General features: G+C 35.7%; 11 protein-coding genes across 11 annotated transcripts; 8 read left to right on the plus strand and 3 right to left on the minus strand.

Moving 5' to 3' along the window:
- The first annotated feature begins 376 nt into the window (after positions 1–376).
- LOC134685464 (histone H2A) lies at positions 377–929 on the plus strand. Its single transcript, XM_063545222.1, has one exon. The coding sequence runs from the start codon at positions 377–379 to the stop codon at positions 752–754; it is 378 nt and encodes a 125-aa protein (XP_063401292.1). The 3' UTR covers positions 755–929.
- Positions 930–2136: 1207 nt separating this feature from the next.
- LOC134685459 (histone H3) lies at positions 2137–2676 on the plus strand. Its single transcript, XM_063545217.1, has one exon. It carries the CDS (start codon positions 2137–2139, stop codon positions 2545–2547), a length of 411 nt encoding a protein of 136 aa, XP_063401287.1. The 3' UTR covers positions 2548–2676.
- A 1358-nt stretch (positions 2677–4034) lies between these two features.
- LOC134684442 (uncharacterized) lies at positions 4035–10193 on the plus strand. Its single transcript, XM_063543726.1, has 5 exons — positions 4035–4547; positions 5363–5383; positions 5979–6345; positions 7680–8134; positions 9795–10193. The coding sequence occupies exons 1-5, from the start codon at positions 4238–4240 to the stop codon at positions 10142–10144; spliced, it is 1503 nt and encodes a 500-aa protein (XP_063399796.1). The 5' UTR covers positions 4035–4237; the 3' UTR covers positions 10145–10193.
- Positions 5109–5702, minus strand: LOC134685468 (histone H2B-like). Its single transcript, XM_063545225.1, has one exon. It carries the CDS (start codon positions 5685–5687, stop codon positions 5313–5315), a length of 375 nt encoding a protein of 124 aa, XP_063401295.1. The 5' UTR covers positions 5688–5702; the 3' UTR covers positions 5109–5312.
- LOC134685460 (histone H2A) lies at positions 5972–6524 on the plus strand. Its single transcript, XM_063545218.1, has one exon. It carries the CDS (start codon positions 5972–5974, stop codon positions 6347–6349), a length of 378 nt encoding a protein of 125 aa, XP_063401288.1. The 3' UTR covers positions 6350–6524.
- Positions 10194–10698: 505 nt separating the features above from the next.
- On the minus strand, positions 10699–11284 carry LOC134683758 (histone H2B). The gene has a single exon (XM_063543073.1). It carries the CDS (start codon positions 11277–11279, stop codon positions 10908–10910), a length of 372 nt encoding a protein of 123 aa, XP_063399143.1. The 5' UTR covers positions 11280–11284; the 3' UTR covers positions 10699–10907.
- A 279-nt stretch (positions 11285–11563) lies between these two features.
- LOC134685461 (histone H2A) lies at positions 11564–12116 on the plus strand. The gene has a single exon (XM_063545219.1). The coding sequence runs from the start codon at positions 11564–11566 to the stop codon at positions 11939–11941; it is 378 nt and encodes a 125-aa protein (XP_063401289.1). The 3' UTR covers positions 11942–12116.
- Positions 12117–13323: 1207 nt separating this feature from the next.
- LOC134685471 (histone H3) lies at positions 13324–13863 on the plus strand. Its single transcript, XM_063545229.1, has one exon. It carries the CDS (start codon positions 13324–13326, stop codon positions 13732–13734), a length of 411 nt encoding a protein of 136 aa, XP_063401299.1. The 3' UTR covers positions 13735–13863.
- A 1358-nt stretch (positions 13864–15221) lies between these two features.
- On the plus strand, positions 15222–21378 carry LOC134684443 (uncharacterized). The gene is made up of 5 exons (XM_063543727.1): positions 15222–15734; positions 16550–16570; positions 17166–17532; positions 18867–19321; positions 20980–21378. The coding sequence occupies exons 1-5, from the start codon at positions 15425–15427 to the stop codon at positions 21327–21329; spliced, it is 1503 nt and encodes a 500-aa protein (XP_063399797.1). The 5' UTR covers positions 15222–15424; the 3' UTR covers positions 21330–21378.
- LOC134685478 (histone H2B-like) lies at positions 16296–16890 on the minus strand. The gene has a single exon (XM_063545235.1). It carries the CDS (start codon positions 16872–16874, stop codon positions 16500–16502), a length of 375 nt encoding a protein of 124 aa, XP_063401305.1. The 5' UTR covers positions 16875–16890; the 3' UTR covers positions 16296–16499.
- LOC134685476 (histone H2A) lies at positions 17159–17711 on the plus strand. The gene has a single exon (XM_063545234.1). The coding sequence runs from the start codon at positions 17159–17161 to the stop codon at positions 17534–17536; it is 378 nt and encodes a 125-aa protein (XP_063401304.1). The 3' UTR covers positions 17537–17711.
- Positions 21379–22694: the final 1316 nt, after the last annotated feature.

Genomic DNA, 22694 nt, shown 5'->3' on the forward strand with positions numbered 1-22694 from the left:
TTCCTCCTCCTTTTCTTGTCACCGCCGGGTCTGGCAGTCTTTGCCTTTGTTACGGCCTTTTTGGCTCCTTTGGTTCCAACTTTTGGTGGCATTTTGAAAGATGTATACTCTCTGAAATGTAATCAGTGAATGATGGCCGTTAATAAAAATTTCTATTTATACTCGGCTAAACGGATTGAAAGTTTTTACTTAACGCGAACTTCGGAGAGAGCACCCTTCTAACATTCAACCCTAACTACCTGGAAGAAGCGATGATTTGATTGGTTTAGAACTGAAACATCTTTCAATCCGTTTTGCGGGTATAAATAGTAAAATACCACCTAACTGGATAATCATTGTTTATACTTGTTCAAGTCAAACAACGTATTAAATCAAAATGTCAGGACGAGGAAAAGGAGGAAAAGCAAAAGCAAAGGCAAAGTCTAGGTCATCCCGTGCCGGACTTCAGTTCCCAGTAGGTCGTATCCACAGACTTTTGAGGAAAGGAAACTACGCCGAGAGAGTTGGTGCCGGAGCACCAGTCTACCTTGCCGCTGTCTTGGAATACTTAGCAGCTGAGGTTTTGGAGTTGGCAGGAAATGCTGCCCGTGACAACAAGAAGAGCAGAATCATCCCCCGTCATCTCCAGTTGGCCATCAGAAACGACGAAGAATTGAACAAACTTCTCTCTGGTGTAACCATTGCACAAGGTGGTGTTTTACCAAACATCCAGGCTGTACTTCTGCCAAAGAAGACACAGAAAGCTGCCAAGTAAAGTCAACACTACAGAAACTTCACTTACAACGGCCCTTTTCAGGGCCACCAACATTTTTCAAAAAGAATCTGACTTTGTTGTACAATTTAGTTGAATGCAGAAAGCAATCTCAAACATAGCTCACTCCCTCCATTTCTCTTGTCTTTATCTCTTTATTTTTCCTTTTCTTTATAAACAGCATACAGATGTCTACTTTCTAATTATATATATAACAATATTTGATGTGGAAAAAAAATGAAGAACAGTACGAGTTTCTTTTTTTCCCCTATAAAAGTCCAAGAAAATAAACGAACTATATAACGTAGATTCGATGAAAATGCGCAAGCACGAGAGGAAGAAAAACTCATAGTTGTTAGTGGTCAATGTTGCATATTTTTTTGGTGTAAATTAAGTTGCAGTCCTATATATTATACTATATAAGCACACACAATACAATCTATGACCTTATTTTTATATAATATATATTCGTTCGTTCGTTGTCTGTCTAACTGTGATCTATGTGAATTCTTTTCTTCCTCTTCTGCTGTCACATTCTCTTAGATATATAATATATATTTTGTGTTCCTATACAAAGTACTTATGCGTATGTTTATAGTTGTGTAGATTATTTTTTAGCTCAAATCCTTTGTATTTGCAAAATTCGTATATAAACAATAAAGAATACTTCAACAATGTGCAAGTTTCACAGTATGCGTGCAGTATACTATATAGAGAATATCATGGCTTTACATGATACAGAGACTAGAGAATACAGAGACTGTATAGCTAGAGAGAACACAAAGACTATAGAGAGGATAAAAAGTGTTCTCTTTGTTTTAAGACACTGAGACGAGTGACAATTGTGTACTATAGTAAGCATGTCTATACGAGAAACTAAGAAAACGGCTGCATTTCTATACCACTGGCTATTGATGAAAATGGATGGATGATGTTTTTTTTCTCTTTTTTCTTCTTCTATTTTGCTCTTTAATTTACATTTCCTGTCAATTATTAATTTCGTGTCAGACTGTTGATTAAACAATTATTTATTATTTGAATAAAGATTATTATTAAGTTCTGCATTACTCTTGATTATTATTTTTTTTGGTCTTATGTCAAATTTTCGCTGACACTATCAGAATAGAAACAAATTGTGCCAATTGTTAGCTTGGGGTGAACAATCATAGCTTCAGTCCAAAAAGGGATCGAAAGCTGTGAAAGTAACTTCCAGATCAGTCCAATCATAACACAGAGATTTCAACCAATCAACGTGAGTTTTATTACCCCGAAAGGCCAATCAGTGTCGTGTTTGCAAACATTGCGGCTAGCACAAATACACTAACATTTGAAGTTTCAAAGTATTCTGTCGTGTAATCGTAGATTTTCACAGAGAACATATCGCAATGGCTCGTACAAAGCAGACCGCCCGTAAATCCACTGGAGGAAAAGCTCCAAGAAAACAACTTGCCACCAAGGCCGCCCGTAAGAGCGCACCTGCCACTGGTGGAGTAAAGAAGCCACATAGATACAGGCCAGGAACAGTCGCTCTTCGTGAGATCAGAAGATACCAGAAAAGTACTGAACTCCTCATCAGGAAACTCCCCTTCCAGAGATTAGTTCGTGAAATTGCTCAAGACTTCAAGACTGATCTACGTTTCCAGAGCTCTGCCGTTATGGCCCTCCAGGAAGCCAGTGAAGCTTACCTCGTTGGTCTTTTCGAGGACACCAACTTGTGTGCAATCCACGCCAAGAGAGTCACCATCATGCCCAAAGACATCCAGTTGGCTCGCAGAATCCGTGGAGAACGTGCTTAAACTGACCTTTACTCTATACAATAACGGCCCTTTTAAGGGCCACCAATATTTTCCAAAAAGAGTCTGAATATGTTGTACATCAAAATCAAATATAGCTGAAACCCCCTCTCCACATCTTTCTTTATTCTTCTTTCTCTCCACATCTCTCTTTATTCTTCTTTCTTATTATCTTTTTTTTTTGCACTCACTTAAGATTAGACAAGTCGGGTTACTGTATTGATAGAAGAAAAATATAGAGAAACTTATTTCATAACATGCAAAGAAGAGAAATAAAAGGATAAATAGAGATAGAGAGACATACATATTTTTTATTTATCTAATTCTTCCAAATCCTTCGGAAAAAACAAGAATGTTATACATTTTCTGGTATACCCTCCTGAAAAAATTAACATACATGTATACATTTAAATAAAAAAAAGGTAAGAAAAAACATACTCCAAGAACAATACAATCCATCTTCTAATTACAGAATTATTAAAATGTATTTCTTTCTAATTTCTGTGGTTATATTTTTCTCTAAATTGCATTTTTCTCGGTCTTATTTTCTCACTTATTTTTTAGATGCTTTTTTTATGTATTTTTTACTCATATTGTGTATTCTACTGTGACAACATGAGAAGAATCAATTATTTTATATTTCTGAAATATATTTTCGGTACGGGTCCAAGTAGTCCACCTTAAATTCTCATTGAAAACTTTGTCTCCATCAATTGTGTGTTACAGAAAGAAGTTTTTCTTGAATACCTTTATTTTGTGCTTAAAATGCATCTATTTTGGGTGCTCTATGTGCCTTATAAATGATGTGAACATGTGTGCGGATGAATCTTTTTTTCCCATTGGTGGAGAAAAATAGACAAGGCGCAATAATTCATTCATTCAATGATGTACCAATTGTGGTATTTAAAAAGTGAGGCTGCACTGTGTACATTTCAAAAACCTATGACTACATGTATAAAGTAGCTGCTAAATTTAGAAAGATTCCTAATTAGTTGTTAAAAGATGAGCATTGATTGTATACATGTAATAATAACATGTTTGAAATGTGAATTTCCCGGGACATCTTTATTGAAACTGGTAAAGGTGATTTTGAGAAAAATTATCATGCACACCTGTTTTTATTTACAAATCTATCTGTCCATGCTTAAATAACTGACTGGTATGCTGTAGTTTAGTTTTTACTCTTTTACTCTCTTAAGTCTGCAGAGTGGACTATCTCTGAAACTGTATCTTTTGAACAAGAAAAATACTGTATAAAAAGATTTTCTTTAAACTAATTGTTTTTATATTGCAATTGCACATTGTTAACTCCTGCTTATGTATGCAGTGTGATATGTTCTTGTATTTTAAGTAAAAGGAAATAAATCTCTTTCACATTGGAAAATATAAGAAGTATTAATTGATGATGGAGATCATTAGTTATTTGGTCCATCTCTTATAATCTTTGTATTTTTATTTGTATACAGTTTGAAATATTTTATTTTCATATATTTTCAGAGCTTCAGTCAAAAAGTGGATTGAAAGTGTACAGAATTCCTACAGAGTTACCTCCCGGATTTAGACGAAAACAACCAATCAGGTCCAACCTATCAAAAATTCAGTGGTATTTCTTTTAGGGCCGCGTTCATCAGATATATAGCATAATTTGGATATAGTTGTCATTCGTTTTATCGAACTTCAAAAAGCAAACAACATGTCAGGAAGAGGTAAAGGAGGAAAAGGTCTAGGTAAAGGAGGCGCCAAACGTCACAGGAAGGTGTTGCGTGATAATATCCAAGGTATCACCAAACCAGCAATCCGTCGTTTAGCAAGACGAGGTGGTGTCAAACGTATCTCTGGTCTTATCTACGAAGAAACACGTGGTGTCTTGAAAGTCTTTTTGGAAAATGTCATCCGTGATGCTGTCACATACACTGAGCACGCAAAGAGGAAGACTGTCACCGCCATGGATGTTGTCTACGCCCTGAAACGTCAAGGCCGTACCCTTTACGGATTCGGAGGTTAAACAGCCAGCTGAAAAATACAAATACAACGGCCCTTTTCAGGGCCACCAACATATTTCAAAAAGAATCTGCCTTTGTTGTACTTAAAATGAAAACCATAGCTTTCTCCTGTCCAACTTTCTTTACTTTCCTTTTTCTTTTATTCGTTTATTTTTTTTAATTTCTTTTCACTTTTTTTATTTAAGCCTATTAAAAAAAGACCAGCAAGACTTTGGATACAATATGATTCCTGATTTTTTTAATGTAAATAAAATTATTCTTTATTTCATATATATTCTTTTATGTAAAAGATATATTGCTGAATTTTTCTCCATTGTCAAACTCTAGTTATATTGTTTTTATATCCTAAAACAATCCCCCTCCCCCTTTTTTCTCTCTGTCGACGTATGTGTGAATTTAATCTGTTCGTGATATTTTTTTATATAATGTTTCAATACATATTCAAGTATAGTTCGATTCTAGACCCCCTCCCCCCCCCAAAAAAAAGAGGGAAGAAATGTATAACCCGTGAAAAGGTTAAATTCTGGTGTATGTATATTTTTTCAAATCGGCTAATAAAATGAAGAATAAAGAAGAGAAAAAAAGAAAGAAAGAAAGAAAGAAAGAAAGACAAAAAGACAGAATTCAGATATAAACAAATTTGTCATTTTGGGGTGGGACACAGCTTCATTTAGAAGTTTGTTATGTACAACAATAATAAGACTCTTTTTGAAAAATATTGGTGGCCCTGAAAAGGGCCGTTTGTGAAGTTAAACTTCTCGTTGTTTACTTGCTGCTGGTGTACTTTGTGACGGCTTTGGTACCTTCACTGACAGCGTGCTTGGCCAATTCACCGGGTAAGAGCAGACGAACTGCAGTCTGGATCTCCCGAGATGTGATGGTAGATCTCTTGTTGTAGTGAGCGAGACGGGAAGCTTCTGCAGCGATTCTCTCAAAGATATCGTTGACAAAACTGTTCATGATAGACATAGCCTTTGAGGATACTCCAGTGTCTGGGTGAACCTGTCTCAAGACTTTGTAGATGTAGATGGCATAGGATTCTCTCCTCTTCCTCCTCCTTTTCTTGTCACCGCCGGGTCTGGCAGTCTTTGCCTTTGTTACGGCCTTTTTGGCTCCTTTGGTTCCAACTTTTGGTGGCATTTTGAAAGATGTATACTCTCTGAAATGTAATCAGTGAATGATGGCCGTTAATAAAAATTTCTATTTATACTCGGCTAAACGGATTGAAAGTTTTTACTTAACGCGAACTTCGGAGAGAGCACCCTTCTAACATTCAACCCTAACTACCTGGAAGAAGCGATGATTTGATTGGTTTAGAACTGAAACATCTTTCAATCCGTTTTGCGGGTATAAATAGTAAAATACCACCTAACTGGATAATCATTGTTTATACTTGTTCAAGTCAAACAACGTATTAAATCAAAATGTCAGGACGAGGAAAAGGAGGAAAAGCAAAAGCAAAGGCAAAGTCTAGGTCATCCCGTGCCGGACTTCAGTTCCCAGTAGGTCGTATCCACAGACTTTTGAGGAAAGGAAACTACGCCGAGAGAGTTGGTGCCGGAGCACCAGTCTACCTTGCCGCTGTCTTGGAATACTTAGCAGCTGAGGTTTTGGAGTTGGCAGGAAATGCTGCCCGTGACAACAAGAAGAGCAGAATCATCCCCCGTCATCTCCAGTTGGCCATCAGAAACGACGAAGAATTGAACAAACTTCTCTCTGGTGTAACCATTGCACAAGGTGGTGTTTTACCAAACATCCAGGCTGTACTTCTGCCAAAGAAGACACAGAAAGCTGCCAAGTAAAGTCAACACTACAGAAACTTCACTTACAACGGCCCTTTTCAGGGCCACCAACATTTTTCAAAAAGAATCTGACTTTGTTGTACAATTTAGTTGAATGCAGAAAGCAATCTCAAACATAGCTCACTCCCTCCATTTCTCTTGTCTTTATCTCTTTATTTTTCCTTTTCTTTATAAACAGCATACAGATGTCTACTTTCTAATTATATATATAACAATATTTGATGTGGAAAAAAAATGAAGAACAGTACGAGTTTCTTTTTTTCCCCTATAAAAGTCCAAGAAAATAAACGAACTATATAACGTAGATTCGATGAAAATGCGCAAGCACGAGAGGAAGAAAAACTCATAGTTGTTAGTGGTCAATGTTGCATATTTTTTTGGTGTAAATTAAGTTGCAGTCCTATATATTATACTATATAAGCACACACAATACAATCTATGACCTTATTTTTATATAATATATATTCGTTCGTTCGTTGTCTGTCTAACTGTGATCTATGTGAATTCTTTTCTTCCTCTTCTGCTGTCACATTCTCTTAGATATATAATATATATTTTGTGTTCCTATACAAAGTACTTATGCGTATGTTTATAGTTGTGTAGATTATTTTTTAGCTCAAATCCTTTGTATTTGCAAAATTCGTATATAAACAATAAAGAATACTTCAACAATGTGCAAGTTTCACAGTATGCGTGCAGTATACTATATAGAGAATATCATGGCTTTACATGATACAGAGACTAGAGAATACAGAGACTGTATAGCTAGAGAGAACACAAAGACTATAGAGAGGATAAAAAGTGTTCTCTTTGTTTTAAGACACTGAGACGAGTGACAATTGTGTACTATAGTAAGCATGTCTATACGAGAAACTAAGAAAACGGCTGCATTTCTATACCACTGGCTATTGATGAAAATGGATGGATGATGTTTTTTTTCTCTTTTTTCTTCTTCTATTTTGCTCTTTAATTTACATTTCCTGTCAATTATTAATTTCGTGTCAGACTGTTGATTAAACAATTATTTATTATTTGAATAAAGATTATTATTAAGTTCTGCATTACTCTTGATTATTATTTTTTTTGGTCTTATGTCAAATTTTCGCTGACACTATCAGAATAGAAACAAATTGTGCCAATTGTTAGCTTGGGGTGAACAATCATAGCTTCAGTCCAAAAAGGGATCGAAAGCTGTGAAAGTAACTTCCAGATCAGTCCAATCATAACACAGAGATTTCAACCAATCAACGTGAGTTTTATTACCCCGAAAGGCCAATCAGTGTCGTGTTTGCAAACATTGCGGCTAGCACAAATACACTAACATTTGAAGTTTCAAAGTATTCTGTCGTGTAATCGTAGATTTTCACAGAGAACATATCGCAATGGCTCGTACAAAGCAGACCGCCCGTAAATCCACTGGAGGAAAAGCTCCAAGAAAACAACTTGCCACCAAGGCCGCCCGTAAGAGCGCACCTGCCACTGGTGGAGTAAAGAAGCCACATAGATACAGGCCAGGAACAGTCGCTCTTCGTGAGATCAGAAGATACCAGAAAAGTACTGAACTCCTCATCAGGAAACTCCCCTTCCAGAGATTAGTTCGTGAAATTGCTCAAGACTTCAAGACTGATCTACGTTTCCAGAGCTCTGCCGTTATGGCCCTCCAGGAAGCCAGTGAAGCTTACCTCGTTGGTCTTTTCGAGGACACCAACTTGTGTGCAATCCACGCCAAGAGAGTCACCATCATGCCCAAAGACATCCAGTTGGCTCGCAGAATCCGTGGAGAACGTGCTTAAACTGACCTTTACTCTATACAATAACGGCCCTTTTAAGGGCCACCAATATTTTCCAAAAAGAGTCTGAATATGTTGTACATCAAAATCAAATATAGCTGAAACCCCCTCTCCACATCTTTCTTTATTCTTCTTTCTCTCCACATCTCTCTTTATTCTTCTTTCTTATTATCTTTTTTTTTTGCACTCACTTAAGATTAGACAAGTCGGGTTACTGTATTGATAGAAGAAAAATATAGAGAAACTTATTTCATAACATGCAAAGAAGAGAAATAAAAGGATAAATAGAGATAGAGAGACATACATATTTTTTATTTATCTAATTCTTCCAAATCCTTCGGAAAAAACAAGAATGTTATACATTTTCTGGTATACCCTCCTGAAAAAATTAACATACATGTATACATTTAAATAAAAAAAAGGTAAGAAAAAACATACTCCAAGAACAATACAATCCATCTTCTAATTACAGAATTATTAAAATGTATTTCTTTCTAATTTCTGTGGTTATATTTTTCTCTAAATTGCATTTTTCTCGGTCTTATTTTCTCACTTATTTTTTAGATGCTTTTTTTATGTATTTTTTACTCATATTGTGTATTCTACTGTGACAACATGAGAAGAATCAATTATTTTATATTTCTGAAATATATTTTCGGTACGGGTCCAAGTAGTCCACCTTAAATTCTCATTGAAAACTTTGTCTCCATCAATTGTGTGTTACAGAAAGAAGTTTTTCTTGAATACCTTTATTTTGTGCTTAAAATGCATCTATTTTGGGTGCTCTATGTGCCTTATAAATGATGTGAACATGTGTGCGGATGAATCTTTTTTTCCCATTGGTGGAGAAAAATAGACAAGGCGCAATAATTCATTCATTCAATGATGTACCAATTGTGGTATTTAAAAAGTGAGGCTGCACTGTGTACATTTCAAAAACCTATGACTACATGTATAAAGTAGCTGCTAAATTTAGAAAGATTCCTAATTAGTTGTTAAAAGATGAGCATTGATTGTATACATGTAATAATAACATGTTTGAAATGTGAATTTCCCGGGACATCTTTATTGAAACTGGTAAAGGTGATTTTGAGAAAAATTATCATGCACACCTGTTTTTATTTACAAATCTATCTGTCCATGCTTAAATAACTGACTGGTATGCTGTAGTTTAGTTTTTACTCTTTTACTCTCTTAAGTCTGCAGAGTGGACTATCTCTGAAACTGTATCTTTTGAACAAGAAAAATACTGTATAAAAAGATTTTCTTTAAACTAATTGTTTTTATATTGCAATTGCACATTGTTAACTCCTGCTTATGTATGCAGTGTGATATGTTCTTGTATTTTAAGTAAAAGGAAATAAATCTCTTTCACATTGGAAAATATAAGAAGTATTAATTGATGATGGAGATCATTAGTTATTTGGTCCATCTCTTATAATCTTTGTATTTTTATTTGTATACAGTTTGAAATATTTTATTTTCATATATTTTCAGAGCTTCAGTCAAAAAGTGGATTGAAAGTGTACAGAATTCCTACAGAGTTACCTCCCGGATTTAGACGAAAACAACCAATCAGGTCCAACCTATCAAAAATTCAGTGGTATTTCTTTTAGGGCCGCGTTCATCAGATATATAGCATAATTTGGATATAGTTGTCATTCGTTTTATCGAACTTCAAAAAGCAAACAACATGTCAGGAAGAGGTAAAGGAGGAAAAGGTCTAGGTAAAGGAGGCGCCAAACGTCACAGGAAGGTGTTGCGTGATAATATCCAAGGTATCACCAAACCAGCAATCCGTCGTTTAGCAAGACGAGGTGGTGTCAAACGTATCTCTGGTCTTATCTACGAAGAAACACGTGGTGTCTTGAAAGTCTTTTTGGAAAATGTCATCCGTGATGCTGTCACATACACTGAGCACGCAAAGAGGAAGACTGTCACCGCCATGGATGTTGTCTACGCCCTGAAACGTCAAGGCCGTACCCTTTACGGATTCGGAGGTTAAACAGCCAGCTGAAAAATACAAATACAACGGCCCTTTTCAGGGCCACCAACATATTTCAAAAAGAATCTGCCTTTGTTGTACTTAAAATGAAAACCATAGCTTTCTCCTGTCCAACTTTCTTTACTTTCCTTTTTCTTTTATTCGTTTATTTTTTTTAATTTCTTTTCACTTTTTTTATTTAAGCCTATTAAAAAAAGACCAGCAAGACTTTGGATACAATATGATTCCTGATTTTTTTAATGTAAATAAAATTATTCTTTATTTCATATATATTCTTTTATGTAAAAGATATATTGCTGAATTTTTCTCCATTGTCAAACTCTAGTTATATTGTTTTTATATCCTAAAACAATCCCCCTCCCCCTTTTTTCTCTCTGTCGACGTATGTGTGAATTTAATCTGTTCGTGATATTTTTTTATATAATGTTTCAATACATATTCAAGTATAGTTCGATTCTAGACCCCCTCCCCCCCCCAAAAAAAAGAGGGAAGAAATGTATAACCCGTGAAAAGGTTAAATTCTGGTGTATGTATATTTTTTCAAATCGGCTAATAAAATGAAGAATAAAGAAGAGAAAAAAAGAAAGAAAGAAAGAAAGAAAGAAAGACAAAAAGACAGAATTCAGATATAAACAAATTTGTCATTTTGGGGTGGGACACAGCTTCATTTAGAAGTTTGTTATGTACAACAATAATAAGACTCTTTTTGAAAAATATTGGTGGCCCTGAAAAGGGCCGTTTGTGAAGTTAAACTTCTCGTTGTTTACTTGCTGCTGGTGTACTTTGTGACGGCTTTGGTACCTTCACTGACAGCGTGCTTGGCCAATTCACCGGGTAAGAGCAGACGAACTGCAGTCTGGATCTCCCGAGATGTGATGGTAGATCTCTTGTTGTAGTGAGCGAGACGGGAAGCTTCTGCAGCGATTCTCTCAAAGATATCGTTGACAAAACTGTTCATGATAGACATAGCCTTTGAGGATACTCCAGTGTCTGGGTGAACCTGTCTCAAGACTTTGTAGATGTAGATGGCATAGGATTCTCTCCTCTTCCTCCTTTTCTTGTCACCGCCGGGTCTGGCAGTCTTTGCCTTTGTTACGGCCTTTTTGGCTCCTTTGGTTCCAACTTTTGGTGGCATTTTGAAAGATGTATACTCTCTGAAATGTAATCAGTGAATGATGGCCGTTAATAAAAATTTCTATTTATACTCGGCTAAACGGATTGAAAGTTTTTACTTAACGCGAACTTCGGAGAGAGCACCCTTCTAACATTCAACCCTAACTACCTGGAAGAAGCGATGATTTGATTGGTTTAGAACTGAAACATCTTTCAATCCGTTTTGCGGGTATAAATAGTAAAATACCACCTAACTGGATAATCATTGTTTATACTTGTTCAAGTCAAACAACGTATTAAATCAAAATGTCAGGACGAGGAAAAGGAGGAAAAGCAAAAGCAAAGGCAAAGTCTAGGTCATCCCGTGCCGGACTTCAGTTCCCAGTAGGTCGTATCCACAGACTTTTGAGGAAAGGAAACTACGCCGAGAGAGTTGGTGCCGGAGCACCAGTCTACCTTGCCGCTGTCTTGGAATACTTAGCAGCTGAGGTTTTGGAGTTGGCAGGAAATGCTGCCCGTGACAACAAGAAGAGCAGAATCATCCCCCGTCATCTCCAGTTGGCCATCAGAAACGACGAAGAATTGAACAAACTTCTCTCTGGTGTAACCATTGCACAAGGTGGTGTTTTACCAAACATCCAGGCTGTACTTCTGCCAAAGAAGACACAGAAAGCTGCCAAGTAAAGTCAACACTACAGAAACTTCACTTACAACGGCCCTTTTCAGGGCCACCAACATTTTTCAAAAAGAATCTGACTTTGTTGTACAATTTAGTTGAATGCAGAAAGCAATCTCAAACATAGCTCACTCCCTCCATTTCTCTTGTCTTTATCTCTTTATTTTTCCTTTTCTTTATAAACAGCATACAGATGTCTACTTTCTAATTATATATATAACAATATTTGATGTGGAAAAAAAATGAAGAACAGTACGAGTTTCTTTTTTTCCCCTATAAAAGTCCAAGAAAATAAACGAACTATATAACGTAGATTCGATGAAAATGCGCAAGCACGAGAGGAAGAAAAACTCATAGTTGTTAGTGGTCAATGTTGCATATTTTTTTGGTGTAAATTAAGTTGCAGTCCTATATATTATACTATATAAGCACACACAATACAATCTATGACCTTATTTTTATATAATATATATTCGTTCGTTCGTTGTCTGTCTAACTGTGATCTATGTGAATTCTTTTCTTCCTCTTCTGCTGTCACATTCTCTTAGATATATAATATATATTTTGTGTTCCTATACAAAGTACTTATGCGTATGTTTATAGTTGTGTAGATTATTTTTTAGCTCAAATCCTTTGTATTTGCAAAATTCGTATATAAACAATAAAGAATACTTCAACAATGTGCAAGTTTCACAGTATGCGTGCAGTATACTATATAGAGAATATCATGGCTTTACATGATACAGAGACTAGAGAATACAGAGACTGTATAGCTAGAGAGAACACAAAGACTATAGAGAGGATAAAAAGTGTTCTCTTTGTTTTAAGACACTGAGACGAGTGACAATTGTGTACTATAGTAAGCATGTCTATACGAGAAACTAAGAAAACGGCTGCATTTCTATACCACTGGCTATTGATGAAAATGGATGGATGATGTTTTTTTTCTCTTTTTTCTTCTTCTATTTTGCTCTTTAATTTACATTTCCTGTCAATTATTAATTTCGTGTCAGACTGTTGATTAAACAATTATTTATTATTTGAATAAAGATTATTATTAAGTTCTGCATTACTCTTGATTATTATTTTTTTTGGTCTTATGTCAAATTTTCGCTGACACTATCAGAATAGAAACAAATTGTGCCAATTGTTAGCTTGGGGTGAACAATCATAGCTTCAGTCCAAAAAGGGATCGAAAGCTGTGAAAGTAACTTCCAGATCAGTCCAATCATAACACAGAGATTTCAACCAATCAACGTGAGTTTTATTACCCCGAAAGGCCAATCAGTGTCGTGTTTGCAAACATTGCGGCTAGCACAAATACACTAACATTTGAAGTTTCAAAGTATTCTGTCGTGTAATCGTAGATTTTCACAGAGAACATATCGCAATGGCTCGTACAAAGCAGACCGCCCGTAAATCCACTGGAGGAAAAGCTCCAAGAAAACAACTTGCCACCAAGGCCGCCCGTAAGAGCGCACCTGCCACTGGTGGAGTAAAGAAGCCACATAGATACAGGCCAGGAACAGTCGCTCTTCGTGAGATCAGAAGATACCAGAAAAGTACTGAACTCCTCATCAGGAAACTCCCCTTCCAGAGATTAGTTCGTGAAATTGCTCAAGACTTCAAGACTGATCTACGTTTCCAGAGCTCTGCCGTTATGGCCCTCCAGGAAGCCAGTGAAGCTTACCTCGTTGGTCTTTTCGAGGACACCAACTTGTGTGCAATCCACGCCAAGAGAGTCACCATCATGCCCAAAGACATCCAGTTGGCTCGCAGAATCCGTGGAGAACGTGCTTAAACTGACCTTTACTCTATACAATAACGGCCCTTTTAAGGGCCACCAATATTTTCCAAAAAGAGTCTGAATATGTTGTACATCAAAATCAAATATAGCTGAAACCCCCTCTCCACATCTTTCTTTATTCTTCTTTCTCTCCACATCTCTCTTTATTCTTCTTTCTTATTATCTTTTTTTTTTGCACTCACTTAAGATTAGACAAGTCGGGTTACTGTATTGATAGAAGAAAAATATAGAGAAACTTATTTCATAACATGCAAAGAAGAGAAATAAAAGGATAAATAGAGATAGAGAGACATACATATTTTTTATTTATCTAATTCTTCCAAATCCTTCGGAAAAAACAAGAATGTTATACATTTTCTGGTATACCCTCCTGAAAAAATTAACATACATGTATACATTTAAATAAAAAAAAGGTAAGAAAAAACATACTCCAAGAACAATACAATCCATCTTCTAATTACAGAATTATTAAAATGTATTTCTTTCTAATTTCTGTGGTTATATTTTTCTCTAAATTGCATTTTTCTCGGTCTTATTTTCTCACTTATTTTTTAGATGCTTTTTTTATGTATTTTTTACTCATATTGTGTATTCTACTGTGACAACATGAGAAGAATCAATTATTTTATATTTCTGAAATATATTTTCGGTACGGGTCCAAGTAGTCCACCTTAAATTCTCATTGAAAACTTTGTCTCCATCAATTGTGTGTTACAGAAAGAAGTTTTTCTTGAATACCTTTATTTTGTGCTTAAAATGCATCTATTTTGGGTGCTCTATGTGCCTTATAAATGATGTGAACATGTGTGCGGATGAATCTTTTTTTCCCATTGGTGGAGAAAAATAGACAAGGCGCAATAATTCATTCATTCAATGATGTACCAATTGTGGTATTTAAAAAGTGAGGCTGCACTGTGTACATTTCAAAAACCTATGACTACATGTATAAAGTAGCTGCTAAATTTAGAAAGATTCCTAATTAGTTGTTAAAAGATGAGCATTGATTGTATACATGTAATAATAACATGTTTGAAATGTGAATTTCCCGGGACATCTTTATTGAAACTGGTAAAGGTGATTTTGAGAAAAATTATCATGCACACCTGTTTTTATTTACAAATCTATCTGTCCATGCTTAAATAACTGACTGGTATGCTGTAGTTTAGTTTTTACTCTTTTACTCTCTTAAGTCTGCAGAGTGGACTATCTCTGAAACTGTATCTTTTGAACAAGAAAAATACTGTATAAAAAGATTTTCTTTAAACTAATTGTTTTTATATTGCAATTGCACATTGTTAACTCCTGCTTATGTATGCAGTGTGATATGTTCTTGTATTTTAAGTAAAAGGAAATAAATCTCTTTCACATTGGAAAATATAAGAAGTATTAATTGATGATGGAGATCATTAGTTATTTGGTCCATCTCTTATAATCTTTGTATTTTTATTTGTATACAGTTTGAAATATTTTATTTTCATATATTTTCAGAGCTTCAGTCAAAAAGTGGATTGAAAGTGTACAGAATTCCTACAGAGTTACCTCCCGGATTTAGACGAAAACAACCAATCAGGTCCAACCTATCAAAAATTCAGTGGTATTTCTTTTAGGGCCGCGTTCATCAGATATATAGCATAATTTGGATATAGTTGTCATTCGTTTTATCGAACTTCAAAAAGCAAACAACATGTCAGGAAGAGGTAAAGGAGGAAAAGGTCTAGGTAAAGGAGGCGCCAAACGTCACAGGAAGGTGTTGCGTGATAATATCCAAGGTATCACCAAACCAGCAATCCGTCGTTTAGCAAGACGAGGTGGTGTCAAACGTATCTCTGGTCTTATCTACGAAGAAACACGTGGTGTCTTGAAAGTCTTTTTGGAAAATGTCATCCGTGATGCTGTCACATACACTGAGCACGCAAAGAGGAAGACTGTCACCGCCATGGATGTTGTCTACGCCCTGAAACGTCAAGGCCGTACCCTTTACGGATTCGGAGGTTAAACAGCCAGCTGAAAAATACAAATACAACGGCCCTTTTCAGGGCCACCAACATATTTCAAAAAGAATCTGCCTTTGTTGTACTTAAAATGAAAACCATAGCTTTCTCCTGTCCAACTTTCTTTACTTTCCTTTTTCTTTTATTCGTTTATTTTTTTTAATTTCTTTTCACTTTTTTTATTTAAGCCTATTAAAAAAAGACCAGCAAGACTTTGGATACAATATGATTCCTGATTTTTTTAATGTAAATAAAATTATTCTTTATTTCATATATATTCTTTTATGTAAAAGATATATTGCTGAATTTTTCTCCATTGTCAAACTCTAGTTATATTGTTTTTATATCCTAAAACAATCCCCCTCCCCCTTTTTTCTCTCTGTCGACGTATGTGTGAATTTAATCTGTTCGTGATATTTTTTTATATAATGTTTCAATACATATTCAAGTATAGTTCGATTCTAGACCCCCTCCCCCCCCCAAAAAAAAGAGGGAAGAAATGTATAACCCGTGAAAAGGTTAAATTCTGGTGTATGTATATTTTTTCAAATCGGCTAATAAAATGAAGAATAAAGAAGAGAAAAAAAGAAAGAAAGAAAGAAAGAAAGAAAGACAAAAAGACAGAATTCAGATATAAACAAATTTGTCATTTTGGGGTGGGACACAGCTTCATTTAGAAGTTTGTTATGTACAACAATAATAAGACTCTTTTTGAAAAATATTGGTGGCCCTGAAAAGGGCCGTTTGTGAAGTTAAACTTCTCGTTGTTTACTTGCTGCTGGTGTACTTTGTGACGGCTTTGGTACCTTCACTGACAGCGTGCTTGGCCAATTCACCGGGTAAGAGCAGACGAACTGCAGTCTGGATCTCCCGAGATGTGATGGTAGATCTCTTGTTGTAGTGAGCGAGACGGGAAGCTTCTGCAGCGATTCTCTCAAAGATATCGTTGACAAAACTGTTCATGATAGACATAGCCTTTGAGGATACTCCAGTGTCTGGGTGAACCTGTCTCAAGACTTTGTAGATGTAGATGGCATAGGATTCTCTCCTCTTCCTCCTCCTTTTCTTGTCACCGCCGGGTCTGGCAGTCTTTGCCTTTGTTACGGCCTTTTTGGCTCCTTTGGTTCCAACTTTTGGTGGCATTTTGAAAGATGTATACTCTCTGAAATGTAATCAGTGAATGATGGCCGTTAATAAAAATTTCTATTTATACTCGGCTAAACGGATTGAAAGTTTTTACTTAACGCGAACTTCGGAGAGAGCACCCTTCTAACATTCAACCCTAACTACCTGGAAGAAGCGATGATTTGATTGGTTTAGAACTGAAACATCTTTCAATCCGTTTTGCGGGTATAAATAGTAAAATACCACCTAACTGGATAATCATTGTTTATACTTGTTCAAGTCAAACAACGTATTAAATCAAAATGTCAGGACGAGGAAAAGGAGGAAAAGCAAAAGCAAAGGCAAAGTCTAGGTCATCCCGTGCCGGACTTCAGTTCCCAGTAGGTCGTATCCACAGACTTTTGAGGAAAGGAAACTACGCCGAGAGAGTTGGTGCCGGAGCACCAGTCTACCTTGCCGCTGTCTTGGAATACTTAGCAGCTGAGGTTTTGGAGTTGGCAGGAAATGCTGCCCGTGACAACAAGAAGAGCAGAATCATCCCCCGTCATCTCCAGTTGGCCATCAGAAACGACGAAGAATTGAACAAACTTCTCTCTGGTGTAACCATTGCACAAGGTGGTGTTTTACCAAACATCCAGGCTGTACTTCTGCCAAAGAAGACACAGAAAGCTGCCAAGTAAAGTCAACACTACAGAAACTTCACTTACAACGGCCCTTTTCAGGGCCACCAACATTTTTCAAAAAGAATCTGACTTTGTTGTACAATTTAGTTGAATGCAGAAAGCAATCTCAAACATAGCTCACTCCCTCCATTTCTCTTGTCTTTATCTCTTTATTTTTCCTTTTCTTTATAAACAGCATACAGATGTCTACTTTCTAATTATATATATAACAATATTTGATGTGGAAAAAAAATGAAGAACAGTACGAGTTTCTTTTTTTCCCCTATAAAAGTCCAAGAAAATAAACGAACTATATAACGTAGATTCGATGAAAATGCGCAAGCACGAGAGGAAGAAAAACTCATAGTTGTTAGTGGTCAATGTTGCATATTTTTTTGGTGTAAATTAAGTTGCAGTCCTATATATTATACTATATAAGCACACACAATACAATCTATGACCTTATTTTTATATAATATATATTCGTTCGTTCGTTGTCTGTCTAACTGTGATCTATGTGAATTCTTTTCTTCCTCTTCTGCTGTCACATTCTCTTAGATATATAATATATATTTTGTGTTCCTATACAAAGTACTTATGCGTATGTTTATAGTTGTGTAGATTATTTTTTAGCTCAAATCCTTTGTATTTGCAAAATTCGTATATAAACAATAAAGAATACTTCAACAATGTGCAAGTTTCACAGTATGCGTGCAGTATACTATATAGAGAATATCATGGCTTTACATGATACAGAGACTAGAGAATACAGAGACTGTATAGCTAGAGAGAACACAAAGACTATAGAGAGGATAAAAAGTGTTCTCTTTGTTTTAAGACACTGAGACGAGTGACAATTGTGTACTATAGTAAGCATGTCTATACGAGAAACTAAGAAAACGGCTGCATTTCTATACCACTGGCTATTGATGAAAATGGATGGATGATGTTTTTTTTCTCTTTTTTCTTCTTCTATTTTGCTCTTTAATTTACATTTCCTGTCAATTATTAATTTCGTGTCAGACTGTTGATTAAACAATTATTTATTATTTGAATAAAGATTATTATTAAGTTCTGCATTACTCTTGATTATTATTTTTTTTGGTCTTATGTCAAATTTTCGCTGACACTATCAGAATAGAAACAAATTGTGCCAATTGTTAGCTTGGGGTGAACAATCATAGCTTCAGTCCAAAAAGGGATCGAAAGCTGTGAAAGTAACTTCCAGATCAGTCCAATCATAACACAGAGATTTCAACCAATCAACGTGAGTTTTATTACCCCGAAAGGCCAATCAGTGTCGTGTTTGCAAACATTGCGGCTAGCACAAATACACTAACATTTGAAGTTTCAAAGTATTCTGTCGTGTAATCGTAGATTTTCACAGAGAACATATCGCAATGGCTCGTACAAAGCAGACCGCCCGTAAATCCACTGGAGGAAAAGCTCCAAGAAAACAACTTGCCACCAAGGCCGCCCGTAAGAGCGCACCTGCCACTGGTGGAGTAAAGAAGCCACATAGATACAGGCCAGGAACAGTCGCTCTTCGTGAGATCAGAAGATACCAGAAAAGTACTGAACTCCTCATCAGGAAACTCCCCTTCCAGAGATTAGTTCGTGAAATTGCTCAAGACTTCAAGACTGATCTACGTTTCCAGAGCTCTGCCGTTATGGCCCTCCAGGAAGCCAGTGAAGCTTACCTCGTTGGTCTTTTCGAGGACACCAACTTGTGTGCAATCCACGCCAAGAGAGTCACCATCATGCCCAAAGACATCCAGTTGGCTCGCAGAATCCGTGGAGAACGTGCTTAAACTGACCTTTACTCTATACAATAACGGCCCTTTTAAGGGCCACCAATATTTTCCAAAAAGAGTCTGAATATGTTGTACATCAAAATCAAATATAGCTGAAACCCCCTCTCCACATCTTTCTTTATTCTTCTTTCTCTCCACATCTCTCTTTATTCTTCTTTCTTATTATCTTTTTTTTTTGCACTCACTTAAGATTAGACAAGTCGGGTTACTGTATTGATAGAAGAAAAATATAGAGAAACTTATTTCATAACATGCAAAGAAGAGAAATAAAAGGATAAATAGAGATAGAGAGACATACATATTTTTTATTTATCTAATTCTTCCAAATCCTTCGGAAAAAACAAGAATGTTATACATTTTCTGGTATACCCTCCTGAAAAAATAACATACATGTATACATTTAAATAAAAAAAAGGTAAGAAAAAACATACTCCAAGAACAATACAATCCATCTTCTAATTACAGAATTATTAAAATGTATTTCTTTCTAATTTCTGTGGTTATATTTTTCTCTAAATTGCATTTTTCTCGGTCTTATTTTCTCACTTATTTTTTAGATGCTTTTTTTATGTATTTTTTACTCATATTGTGTATTCTACTGTGACAACATGAGAAGAATCAATTATTTTATATTTCTGAAATATATTTTCGGTACGGGTCCAAGTAGTCCACCTTAAATTCTCATTGAAAACTTTGTCTCCATCAATTGTGTGTTACAGAAAGAAGTTTTTCTTGAATACCTTTATTTTGTGCTTAAAATGCATCTATTTTGGGTGCTCTATGTGCCTTATAAATGATGTGAACATGTGTGCGGATGAATCTTTTTTTCCCATTGGTGGAGAAAATAGACAAGGCGCAATAATTCATTCATTCAATGATGTACCAATTGTGGTATTTAAAAAGTGAGGCTGCACTGTGTACATTTCAAAAACCTATGACTACATGTATAAAGTAGCTGCTAAATTTAGAAAGATTCCTAATTAGTTGTTAAAAGATGAGCATTGATTGTATACATGTAATAATAACATGTTTGAAATGTGAATTTCCCGGGACATCTTTATTGAAACTGGTAAAGGTGATTTTGAGAAAAATTATCATGCACACCTGTTTTTATTTACAAATCTATCTGTCCATGCTTAAATAACTGACTGGTATGCTGTAGTTTAGTTTTTACTCTTTTACTCTCTTAAGTCTGCAGAGTGGACTATCTCTGAAACTGTATCTTTTGAACAAGAAAAATACTGTATAAAAAGATTTTCTTTAAACTAATTGTTTTTATATTGCAATTGCACATTGTTAACTCCTGCTTATGTATGCAGTGTGATATGTTCTTGTATTTTAAGTAAAAGGAAATAAATCTCTTTCACATTGGAAAATATAAGAAGTATTAATTGATGATGGAGATCATTAGTTATTTGGTCCATCTCTTATAATCTTTGTATTTTTATTTGTATACAGTTTGAAATATTTTATTTTCATATATTTTCAGAGCTTCAGTCAAAAAGTGGATTGAAAGTGTACAGAATTCCTACAGAGTTACCTCCCGGATTTAGACGAAAACAACCAATCAGGTCCAACCTATCAAAAATTCAGTGGTATTTCTTTTAGGGCCGCGTTCATCAGATATATAGCATAATTTGGATATAGTTGTCATTCGTTTTATCGAACTTCAAAAAGCAAACAACATGTCAGGAAGAGGTAAAGGAGGAAAAGGTCTAGGTAAAGGAGGCGCCAAACGTCACAGGAAGGTGTTGCGTGATAATATCCAAGGTATCACCAAACCAGCAATCCGTCGTTTAGCAAGACGAGGTGGTGTCAAACGTATCTCTGGTCTTATCTACGAAGAAACACGTGGTGTCTTGAAAGTCTTTTTGGAAAATGTCATCCGTGATGCTGTCACATACACTGAGCACGCAAAGAGGAAGACTGTCACCGCCATGGATGTTGTCTACGCCCTGAAACGTCAAGGCCGTACCCTTTACGGATTCGGAGGTTAAACAGCCAGCTGAAAAATACAAATACAACGGCCCTTTTCAGGGCCACCAACATATTTCAAAAAGAATCTGCCTTTGTTGTACTTAAAATGAAAACCATAGCTTTCTCCTGTCCAACTTTCTTTACTTTCCTTTTTCTTTTATTCGTTTATTTTTTTTAATTTCTTTTCACTTTTTTTATTTAAGCCTATTAAAAAAAGACCAGCAAGACTTTGGATACAATATGATTCCTGATTTTTTTAATGTAAATAAAATTATTCTTTATTTCATATATATTCTTTTATGTAAAAGATATATTGCTGAATTTTTCTCCATTGTCAAACTCTAGTTATATTGTTTTTATATCCTAAAACAATCCCCCTCCCCCTTTTTTCTCTCTGTCGACGTATGTGTGAATTTAATCTGTTCGTGATATTTTTTTATATAATGTTTCAATACATATTCAAGTATAGTTCGATTCTAGACCCCCTCCCCCCCCCAAAAAAAAGAGGGAAGAAATGTATAACCCGTGAAAAGGTTAAATTCTGGTGTATGTATATTTTTTCAAATCGGCTAATAAAATGAAGAATAAAGAAGAGAAAAAAAGAAAGAAAGAAAGAAAGAAAGAAAGACAAAAAGACAGAATTCAGATATAAACAAATTTGTCATTTTGGGGTGGGACACAGCTTCATTTAGAAGTTTGTTATGTACAACAATAATAAGACTCTTTTTGAAAAATATTGGTGGCCCTGAAAAGGGCCGTTTGTGAAGTTAAACTTCTCGTTGTTTACTTGCTGCTGGTGTACTTTGTGACGGCTTTGGTACCTTCACTGACAGCGTGCTTGGCCAATTCACCGGGTAAGAGCAGACGAACTGCAGTCTGGATCTCCCGAGATGTGATGGTAGATCTCTTGTTGTAGTGAGCGAGACGGGAAGCTTCTGCAGCGATTCTCTCAAAGATATCGTTGACAAAACTGTTCATGATAGACATAGCCTTTGAGGATACTCCAGTGTCTCTTTGTAGATGTAGATGGCATAGGATTCTCTCCTCTTCCTCCTCCTTTTCTTGTCACCGCCGGGTCTGGCAGTCTTTGCTTTGTTACGGCCTTTTTGGCTCCTTTGGTTCCAACTTTTGTGGCATTTTGAAAGATGTATACTCTCTGAAATGTAATCAGTGAATGATGGCCGTTAATAAAAATTTCTATTTATACTCGGCTAACGGATTGAAGTTTTTACTTAACGCGAACTTCGGAGAGAGCACCCTTCTAACATTCAACCCTAACTACCTGGAAGAAGCGATGATTTGATTGGTTTAGAACTGAAACATCTTTCAATCCGTTTTGCGGGTATAAATAGTAAAATACCACCTAACTGGATAATCATTGTTTA

The sequence above is a fragment of the Mytilus trossulus genome, chromosome 9 (genome assembly GCF_036588685.1).
Source record: "Mytilus trossulus isolate FHL-02 chromosome 9, PNRI_Mtr1.1.1.hap1, whole genome shotgun sequence".
In the NCBI taxonomy this organism is placed as follows: Eukaryota; Metazoa; Mollusca; class Bivalvia; order Mytilida; family Mytilidae; genus Mytilus; species Mytilus trossulus.

Coding starts and splice junctions, on each gene's coding strand:
- LOC134685464 (XM_063545222.1), top strand. CDS start 377: ATGTCAGGACGAGGAAAAGGAGGAAAAGCAAAAGCAAAGGCAAAGTCT.
- LOC134685459 (XM_063545217.1), top strand. CDS start 2,137: ATGGCTCGTACAAAGCAGACCGCCCGTAAATCCACTGGAGGAAAAGCT.
- LOC134684442 (XM_063543726.1), top strand. CDS start 4,238: ATGTCAGGAAGAGGTAAAGGAGGAAAAGGTCTAGGTAAAGGAGGCGCC. Junction 4,548..5,362: donor CCTTTACGGATTCGGAGGTT/AAACAGCCAGCT, acceptor CTTCACTGACAG/CGTGCTTGGCCAATTCACCG. Junction 6,346..7,679: donor AAGACACAGAAAGCTGCCAA/GTAAAGTCAACA, acceptor TAACATTTGAAG/TTTCAAAGTATTCTGTCGTG.
- LOC134685468 (XM_063545225.1), bottom strand. CDS start 5,687: ATGCCACCAAAAGTTGGAACCAAAGGAGCCAAAAAGGCCGTAACAAAG.
- LOC134685460 (XM_063545218.1), top strand. CDS start 5,972: ATGTCAGGACGAGGAAAAGGAGGAAAAGCAAAAGCAAAGGCAAAGTCT.
- LOC134683758 (XM_063543073.1), bottom strand. CDS start 11,279: ATGCCACCAAAAGTTGGAACCAAAGGAGCCAAAAAGGCCGTAACAAAG.
- LOC134685461 (XM_063545219.1), top strand. CDS start 11,564: ATGTCAGGACGAGGAAAAGGAGGAAAAGCAAAAGCAAAGGCAAAGTCT.
- LOC134685471 (XM_063545229.1), top strand. CDS start 13,324: ATGGCTCGTACAAAGCAGACCGCCCGTAAATCCACTGGAGGAAAAGCT.
- LOC134684443 (XM_063543727.1), top strand. CDS start 15,425: ATGTCAGGAAGAGGTAAAGGAGGAAAAGGTCTAGGTAAAGGAGGCGCC. Junction 16,571..17,165: donor GTGCTTGGCCAATTCACCGG/GTAAGAGCAGAC, acceptor TCAAAATGTCAG/GACGAGGAAAAGGAGGAAAA. Junction 19,322..20,979: donor TCGCAGAATCCGTGGAGAAC/GTGCTTAAACTG, acceptor ATTTGGATATAG/TTGTCATTCGTTTTATCGAA.
- LOC134685478 (XM_063545235.1), bottom strand. CDS start 16,874: ATGCCACCAAAAGTTGGAACCAAAGGAGCCAAAAAGGCCGTAACAAAG.
- LOC134685476 (XM_063545234.1), top strand. CDS start 17,159: ATGTCAGGACGAGGAAAAGGAGGAAAAGCAAAAGCAAAGGCAAAGTCT.